The sequence below is a fragment of the Acipenser ruthenus genome, chromosome 31 (assembly GCF_902713425.1).
Source record: "Acipenser ruthenus chromosome 31, fAciRut3.2 maternal haplotype, whole genome shotgun sequence".
In the NCBI taxonomy this organism is placed as follows: domain Eukaryota; kingdom Metazoa; phylum Chordata; class Actinopteri; order Acipenseriformes; family Acipenseridae; genus Acipenser; species Acipenser ruthenus.
The window spans coordinates 12,637,009-12,646,541 of record NC_081219.1 but is presented as its reverse complement, the minus strand read 5'-3'; the positions used below and the strand labels follow the sequence as shown (position 1 = coordinate 12,646,541).

Here is a 9,533-nt window from a genome sequence, read left to right as displayed (position 1 = left end):
CATAAAAGCAGGTGTCTAAGCATAATTATACTGTGTTTAGGTTCAGAAGGGCCTGGAACAGTAAGAGTGCGCATGCGCATTCGTGGTCAAACGTCTGTCCTCCCCACCCCCCTTGCACGGCTCTTTCCGTCAACCCTCGGCTCACGTTCGGGTGGTTGCTGCGGTGTATGATGTCACCGGCTCGAGCAGAGTATTAATTGTGGTTCGACGGTTGAAGCGACTCATTCACGAGAGTGAGAGGCAGCGCGAAAGCGAGCTGAAGCTTTGCGTACATTCCTTAAATATTACAGATCGCAGACTTTAAACAGCAGGTAAGAACAACAAATGTCTGTGTGTGTTTTGGCAGATCAAGCCGCGTATTTGGAGCTTTATTTTTGGGTTGTTGTAGACTGGTTTGTTTATACATTAAACAAACCAGCAGATGTCACAGACTTTGTCCTGGGTGCCGCTTTTTAGAAAATTAAATGTAATATTTAGCTTATGTTGCTAAGTGACAACAGAATATCTTTGTTTTTCGTCTTTACTGATTTTCGTGTTGCAGCGACACACCCTTCCTCGCCTATTTTTGATGTATTTTTTTTAGCAGCTTTACCGATCATGTTTATAATGTTATAAGTACATAATCATCACGTTAAAATATGTACATGAAATTCAAAATAAAACCAACATGTATGTTTGTGTATGTAGTATATCACGGTATTTGGTTTGGTTGTTCGTTCGATGAATTCACCCGATTTTGTGAGCAAAATTACGAGCTACTTTTTTTTTTTTCCTTCGGAGGCTAGTGTGCATTCCTCTATTGAAATTGATAATGCTGTAGCTAAATTAATATATTGCAAAACAAATTAAAAATCTTCGGTTCCTAAGAGTAAAGACTAAGGTTTTGTTTTCCGGTTGAAAATTGAAAGCTTGTTATGAATGCTGCTGGATTTTCCCAGCTGGAATTGGAAACGGAGGCTAGCTCGGGCGCACGGCAGACATGTTGTATTTATTTTTTCTAGAGCAAGGAAACAGGAGCCGCCCAGCCTACTGGAATTAAATTCATGGATACGGCTTAGGGATATCGAGTTACTGTAAGAATGATGCTATAAAATGTCGATGAAGACTTACTTACACCGCCCATTGAAAAAATGCACTAGCCCGACGTCTGACCTGAGCGAATACATTGTGACCGGCGAACCTTGCTCAAGGCGCGCCGTTATAAACATGTAGCAGAGCAACCACTGCAAATGGCTGCCTTCTGTGCCAGACTGTCACTGTGACTTGTTTAACTGGGAACCTGGCAAAGCTCACGTCCACTCACACGCCACAGTCACGGTTTAGCGTTGCGGGACTGATGGGAATAATGTCTGCGTATACAGAGTGCCGCAGCAGTCTCTCCAAGTAACATCAACCAGTTGAACACATAAGCCCTCTGCTTTAAGTTCATGGACTTCGTGTATAAAATAAACTAAGAGCAGCAGGTCTATTAAAATCTGTAGCGCATTTTTAAAATCGGTCTGTGTTGCCGTATAAATTACGGCATGGTAGGGGCCCTTGATGGGAGCCCACAGCTGGGTCTGTCTGTTAAGTCGAGATTGGTGTGCGCATCAAGGCGAGTCTCTCCGGACCACACTCCTCTGATCTGGAATGTATGCAACGCCTCACCGAGTCACAAAGTCAATTCCTCACGGATCTGGTACTTCGGTGCCAGCCTGATTATTATTATTATTATTATTATTATTATTATTTAAATTAGCGTTTTATTTTGCAGAGATGAGTTATAACGAGCATGTTTTCCGGTGTAATCATGTCTCTATGTTTGCATTATTCCCCTGCTCCTTGCTTTGTGAGGCTCTCTCTAGGACTCTGCTGGGGTCAAATCACAATATTGGGCTGAGCAGGCGCCCCCCCCCCAGTCCTTTACCTACACTTCTTATTCCTGGAGAGGGGGGGGGCTGATATGATTTCACCTTCATGGGTTAAAGCACAGCAACTTTATATTTAAAAAAAAAACAAGGCGGCTGTGGGCCGTGACATTTTTTGGCATAGTTGGAGGTCTGCTAGTTAACCATTGCTAGTTAACAGTGCTGGAAGTGGCTGGGAAAACCGTTTATATTCCAATCGTGTGCTGTTTAACTCTGGACTCTGGCATGTGGAAACTGCATCTCTCCCTCTCTTCCTCTGTCCTTGAGAGCTGGGCAGGACTGGTCTGCTGAAACCTGCTGCCTCGGTTAACCCCGTCCAGCTGGCTTGTAAGGATGAGGTCTCTGTTCTGTGTGCATGGGGTCTCAAATCTGCATTGTATGCGTGTTTCACTGGAATCGTCTTGGTGTTGAACTGGTTTTTTCCCAGCACTTTGGCCTGTGTTAAGCTTTGGTATTAATTGCCCCAGTCCTCCATACACACAGGCACACATCCTTAAAGTGCACATGCATGTAGTGTTTCTGTCATGCACTGAATGTGTTCTATTGGGTGATTTACAGTTTGGATTTTACTCCTCCTGTACGTGCCCAGAATGCATAAGAAGTGGCTTGTGAAGTAAACGCAGGAGTCAGAATGCTACGATGTGTAACTTCAGCATTACAGCAACACAAAACTGACAGCTCTGCTGTCCTCATGCGTTTGCCATTGCTATAAATGGATGATATTTTCAGTGGCGTATGTGCATTATTTTTGTTTTCCGATGTTGCGCATCTCTTTTGAGAGACTGCTTTGAATATTGATTCCTATACATCATGTTGTGTTTTTAAACTGTTTATTTATTTTTATTGATGGTTTGTTTTTTTCCTCTAACAGTATTGTTGTACCCTATAGCCAGCTTCATCACCTGCTACCATGCAGTCCATGTTTCGTAAACCCAACCTGAAGGTATCATTCGTGTGTGTGTGTTTGAATTAGGAATAGATTGCATTATGAACGTTATATACATTACAAGAAGCGCTTTACTTTGGTTTCTAGTATCAAAAGGCCCCAGCACCCACCGTTTGTGTTTCCCAGGGGGAGCAGAGTGCTGACAGTGCATGGGCTGGGGGTGTGACTTGGCTGTGAGTGATTCTGCGCTGTCATTGCAGAGGCTCTGCGGCTAGCTTTGTTGCAGGAAGCTCTTGACATCAGTCCCCTTGTTTTTCTATTCTTCCTGACTGTCCTGAGTTGCACATGGATAGTCGAAGGTCTGATATCGATAAAGCTCTTTGTTCAATAGCTTGCAGATTGCTCTATAGGTCTTGTGTGATTTTTGCACGCACGCCAAATGCATATAGCAGTCCTGCAAAGTGCAGTACTCCCGGAACGCTGCCTCTGTCTGATCTGTGTGAGATTTGACATTTTGGTTTTGATTTGAAATGATACCCTCCGTGTGCTAGTGCATGGGTTTGAATGGATGTGGGATTGCAGTGGGTATTCTTCCTTTTCTTCTTGAGTAACCTCTGATTTGCAGCCTCTAAATTCAGGTAACTAACTTCATATCATTTTGGTGTTAACTGTAATACATCGGTACTGCAGTACTTGTAGGTACCTCAGCATTTCAGGCTTGTACCATGGGTGTTATGGCTTTACTTGTCTGACTTCAAACTCCTTGCCAAACTGCTCTACAGTTCATGGAAACATCAGTACAGATACTATTACTGGTAGCTTTGCAAGTCCTAAAACTTCATCTATACTAGGGCTGTGATACTCCTTACTCTCGTAAACTGACGATATTTTCAGTCCGGCAGCAAAAATATCAGCTCCCTGGATGAGAGGAAAATTCTCTTCCGATTGGCTTTTAAAAGTGCGGAAGTTAATTGCCATTGATTGGTACTCGGTTGTAAAGGTGAGGGAAGGACAGTATTTTTTGTTTGTTTTTTTTTGTTTGGAAATCAACACATTAAGGAATGGATTAATTTTCTACCTGCTTTTAGTATTTTTTTTTTAAATAAATACTTAAAAGCAATTCCGAGTACCAGCACACCCCTAATCTGACTTGAAAGTGAAGTTACAAATACAATCTGACCCCTAGAGATAAAACCTTACCATGCCACGCAGAGCTAGGGTTAGCGATGTCATCGAGCCCTGTTCCTGTGTGATCTGTGGCTGCAGCTGTGACCACTGAACGACTCCAACACACAAGACAATAGCCTCGTATTTGTTTGCGGCTACCAACGGTGGTTTTGTAAACCCTACAAAAAAGTTTTTAGGTTCTATATCTGGACTTCTATTAAAGACACGTGTCGCAGTGATGTGCATAAGGTCTCTGACGTGCAGTGGAAGCCAATGCATTTGTTCTGGTCTGCACAGTGTTGCTCAGATTCTTGCTGTCGCAGTGACTGCACCCTGTCTCTTCAGACTTGCATCCTCTCTGTATTGAGCCCCCACACCCTTTGGACTGACTCGGAGCGAGACCGCACCCATTTCCTTAATATGCTACAGTAAACGCCAGCTGTGCGTTGCAAGCGAGTGTCACATTCTTAGAAACCTGGGCAGGGTGACGCGGCCACAGGCACGTTTTCTAGCTGTGTCCTTTTTGCACAGTATTTGACCTTTTGTTAGGTCAGATGTGGTTTTGGTGGATTATGTGGCTGTTCACTGATGCCGTCACACGGTGATTGGAGCCCTGTTTGAAACCAGCTCTCAAGGTAAAAAAAAAGTCTGTACATTTCCAATCCAAGAGGATAGACGACTACTTTACTTCAACGATATTTTCACTCATTTTTTTGTTTTTGGTTCTTGAACTACGGAAGAACAAAAGGAATGGTCAGAAACTGTCCGATCAGTTCGTTTAGGCTATCCCATTCGCCATGGGACGGTATAAATTGTTTTTTAAACCGTGTAACAGCAACAGCCTGGTAACCCATTACACACACACACGTTGTTGCTCTACACAAGTTTGAACCCAGTTCGAGTGGTAAGAGACCCATTTAAACTACATCCCAAGATGTGAAATGGTCACCAACTTGCCTATGCTCGCTATCTCTCTTCCTTATTGCTCCACCTGTGCATTGCATAACTGCTCTGCAGTGATTTCATTACAAAGTGGAGGGTCTATAAATACCGCTGGTGGAATGTGTACCGTGCAGCTGAATCAGTATGGTGTGCTTCAGAAGAACAGCTCCTTATTGAAACATGTCTTGCGTTCTTGACTGGGGGGGGTTAATAAAGTCTTGTAGGTTTAAGCTGTTGCAGTGGGTTCGGTTTGAACACCCTGTTTAAAGATGTTTATGGATGGTTAGGTGCTTGACTGGCAGGCACGTCGCTATCATGACTGCATTTCTGAGGGCTTCGAAGGGGGGAGTCTGTCTGGAGAACAGCCTTTTCACCCCGACTTCCCTGAAGGAAACGGCGCGGTTATCGGATTAGTCGCGTATCCCTCCAGAAAGATGTATGCATGTCCTTCCAGACGTCTTGCTGCTGCCCATGGTGTCCCTACACTGCCTATTGACAAGGTTATGGCAGGTGTTTTAACTGTTTTGTTCAACCCTTTATATCCTGAATTGATTCCATCACTATGAAAAGAAATTGTTCATATGACTAATAACTTTGGATGGCTCCCTCCCTGCCTCCCCAGTGTTTTATTGATTTACTGGTGGAGAGTGTGTTGGAGGCTGAGCTCCTCCTTGTGTTCTCTGCCTGGCAGGAAGCTTCTAGCTGCTGGCTGGCTGCTCTTTATCAGGCAGAGCCAGGCTGCAGAGGGAATGGCTGTGCTCCACTGTGCTGTGACCTCTGATCGCTCTGAGTCAGCTGTACTGTCAGGTGCATACAGAACGGGGAGGCGCTGGAACCCAGGCAGCGTGCGAATGCACTTATCCGGGCCGGATTGATGTGTGCGCGGTGTCGTCAAGGAGTACAGAGTCAAGCTGTTTTGAATATAGCTCTGTATTGTGTTACTGAATACACTGCCTGGAGACTTCTATCCAATTAGATTCCATCCAGATATTCATTTGATTTCACATCCATCATTCGATTTCTCCAAGACTCTTCTCAAGCAGACCTGGGGTCATTTATAATTACAATTGCAGCAGCACTGTTACAATTGCTATATTGTTCAATTACAGCTAGTTATAATTATGCATTGCAATTGCACTAAAATGTAAAATAAGCAAATCCAAATTAACAGGTTTATTCTAAATAACCCAGTAATAATCACATGTGCAAATACAGAAACATGCTACTGTATATTAGAAATGGGGGTCACCAAAAGTGGTTGAAAATACAAGAATAACGATTGCATGACAAATGCGTGTTTGAACTGCAGTGGATCAGTTCTATGGTATTAGTTACCCAGGTGTGCCAGGGTTCAACTACGCGTCCAGTTCCATTGTGCAGTGAATTCCGACTTGCACCAGTGCAGTTGTGATTGATCCCAGGTCTGTTCTCAAGCCCGTGTTGCAATGGGATCGTCCCTGCTGTTGAGTTTGTACGTGCTCTAGATGGCTTGGTAGTTGTGGCGCAGCACTGTGAAAGCGGAGCTAGTTCCTACTGCTTTTGGCCGCACACAAACCAGCTGCTGTCAGCTGATCCACAGCGTGATAAAAGCCAGCACATTACTGCGCTATCAAAACCCATTGCACAAAGGATCTCTCTATTCAGGGGACCCGTGTGAACAGGGGATGTTTTCTGTCTGCTTGGCTGGCTTATGTCAGTGTGCTGTTTGTGGGGAAGAAGTCCTTGAGGCAAATTGCATATTTACATGATGGTCGTCTTGGGGAGGAAAATCCTGGGAATATGAAGCTTGAAGGCTTTTTGAACTGTGAATCTTTCAGTTTGCGAATGATGTTTATTAATACACGATTTCATTTTACGTTCGTGGTTGAGATGGAAACAGCAACTTCTACAGTTGCTGCCCCAAAGAAATACTATAGCCAAGCTTACTTTCATGGCTTTATTTACAGCAGCCTGGAAATGTTCACAGTCCCAGCTCTGTGAAATCAGTTGACCTGCTATGATCCTTGTTTTGTTATATTTTAACTGTTAGAATCTGAGTATTGTCAGAACATGCCGTTGCCCCCAGGGTTCACACCTGTCCAAGTGCCTTTACTGGTGTTGTGATTTTGAAGGAGCGTTTGCAGGCTGTCAACGTTTTCAGTGACGTGACATTTCTGGTTCTGCAACCTGATTGTAGCAATTTCAAGAGGGGAGAACATCTTTCTGTTTTTTTCACTTTTGCAGTTTTAATCTTTAGTTTTTGAACACTAATAAATATATTTTTCATTGACTTTTTTTTTTTTTTTTTTTTTTTCTCCCCATTGCTTTTATATGGCATTCTCGTACGAGGTCATCATGCATTTGCGTCTTCCACATGTCCCCATATAAGGAAGACTAGATTTTATTTTTATTTGTATCTGTCCTCCTATGAGAGTGCCGTGCGTGGAAGGGTCAAGGAGATCAAATACTAGTTCAGTTGAATAAAAACAATAACTTGTCACTGTATAAACAGTAAAAGGAACTTTGGCTCTTTTTTGGGGGGTTCAAAGTTTCCTCTGATTGCCTGTAAATGAGGGTGGGGGCTGCGTCCTGCCTGGCAGACAAAAAGAAATAAAACAGGAACGCTCCCCCTCCCCCATTCTCATGTGTCTCCTCTCCTCATGCTGGAGGTCTGTTAGCCTGCCTGCCAGCTGCTGGACTCCATTTGCTGGACTTATTGTTTAAACACTGTGGAATGTAGTGGATGGTGACATCATTCACAGCTGGGTCTCTAATCTGACATCGGTGGCTGAAAAATGTGGTTGGGGAGGAGTTGATAATACGCTGGAGATGTATCTAAATTGGGAAGTTAAGAGAGAACTGTGAAGGTTAAACAGGGCAAGAAAGAAATCTGGGTGGGGGAGAGGGAACGTTTGGATCATGTTATACGTTTATCTTACGGCGGCGCACATTACTCTGTGAATCCAGTGAACTGTTTCAGCACTAAATTACTGTTCTTTAGTCCGGGCTTCCTATTTTAAGAGGGCTAGAGGACTGCATTGGACCTGCGTGGGCAGCAGTGTTTGTTTGTGTGCTGCTGCGCTGTGAACGGAGAGGGCTGTTTGATTGTAGCTGCCCTGTGTTTCCCTAGAGAATGGATACGAGCGGGGTGAAGGTGCTGGAGACAGCGGATGATATCCAGGAGAGGAGGCAGCAGGTGCTCGATCGCTACCTGCGCTTCAAGGAGCTCTCCGGGCTGAGGAGGCAGAAGCTCGAGGACTCCTACCGCTTTCAGTTCTTCAGGCGCGACGCGGACGAGCTGGAGAAATGGATCCAGGAGAAGCTGCAGATCGCCTCCGATGAGAACTACAAGGACCCGACCAACCTGCAGGTGAGCAGCGGAGGGACATGCTGGGGGGCGAGGGTGGAGGTGGGGTGCGTCCATTCCTTTTTTTTGTGGTGAAACTTGGTAAGGACATTCTTTAATGTGAGTTATTGAATATCAGAATCTGGTTAATTACAGAAATGATATGCTGTCTGAACGAGTACTGTCATTTCGAGACTTGATATTTTAAGATCTGTTCCAGGCTGGCATTTTGTTTTGCTGTATACTGTGCATCTGTGGCCTTTGTCATTACATTACAGTTCTGTAATGAAGGTGGTGAGATGCAGGGCAAGCTGCTGCAGTTCTGATGGGGTGGTGTGTTGGGTTTTCCAGGGGAAGCTGCAGAAGCACCAGGCGTTCGAGGCTGAAGTCCAGGCCAACGCAGGCGCCATCGTCAAGCTGGACGAGACTGGGAACCAGATGATTACTGAGGGACACTTCTCATCCGACATCATCCGAGTAAGTCTTTACATCATCAGAGATGCAATGCAAAACACACCGCTGTGTGCAGAACAGAGGCTGTGAGGACTAGATTTATTTATGCACTGGAAATAATTTTTTTCTTTATTATTGTAAAGTTCACTGCTGCTGTTCAGTTTTTACATTGCGTATTCATAGGTCACAATATCTGGGACACTAAAAGTGTGCTTTGGACTATTTATAGACAATTCTAGCTGCTTTTATTAGTGCTGTGCCTTTTGGTACTTTGCAGCATGAGAATTGGAACTCGGTTTATTGAAACCAGCTTCTGCACCAAAACTGTTCCTACTGCTAGCACAACTCATGCAAGCAGAATAAATTCTGTTAGATTTGAGATTTAGAATGAATCTTGCCTTTGCAGTAATTTTTATAGAAGCCTCGTTGAGTAAATGCAGCAGCATGTACTGTAAGGATGCGAGCCTGCTTGGTTTAGTAGTTGAGGACAGTAATGCACTGGGTATTGTGAATATCTGTTGGTTTGTAAAACCAAATCCTTTGTCTGGTTCAGTCCTTCACGCCCTACCGGACAGCCCAGCGACCCCAAGTAAAAACGGTCAATATCAGTAATTACTTGAAAGTAGGTGCCTGGTTGCTGTGGAAATCTCTTTTTGAGTGTCTCTTTATTTCCCTTTAACAGAGGTGGAAATAAGATCTGAGTGTTGTGCGTTGTGAATGTTCAGGGGGAACGTTAGTGGAATCTAACTTGACGTTTTCTTGTATGTTTCTGAAAAAAAGGTTTCCCCCTGACGATCACAAATCTATCGTCAATTTTGTATTTGTCTACCATTTCTGGAATTTTAAATTTGTC

General features: G+C 44.0%; 1 protein-coding gene across 8 annotated transcripts in view; it reads left to right on the top strand.

The window, feature by feature from the left end:
* The first annotated feature begins 154 nt into the window (after positions 1-154).
* The window catches only part of LOC117396909 (spectrin alpha chain, non-erythrocytic 1), a 36,494-nt gene continuing 27,115 nt past the window's right edge, over positions 155-9,533 (top strand). For 7 of the 8 annotated variants that reach the window (XM_034927705.2, XM_034927704.2, XM_034927702.2 and 4 more), the window contains exons 1-2: positions 8,012-8,251; positions 8,579-8,704. In XM_034927705.2, coding sequence (XP_034783596.2) covers positions 8,015-8,251; positions 8,579-8,704 — 363 coding nt within the window. In that variant the 5' untranslated portion in view covers positions 8,012-8,014. Of the gene's footprint in view, positions 312-8,011; positions 8,252-8,578; positions 8,705-9,533 lie in introns of those variants that run through there. The other variant, XM_033995233.3, reaches the window with a different exon arrangement.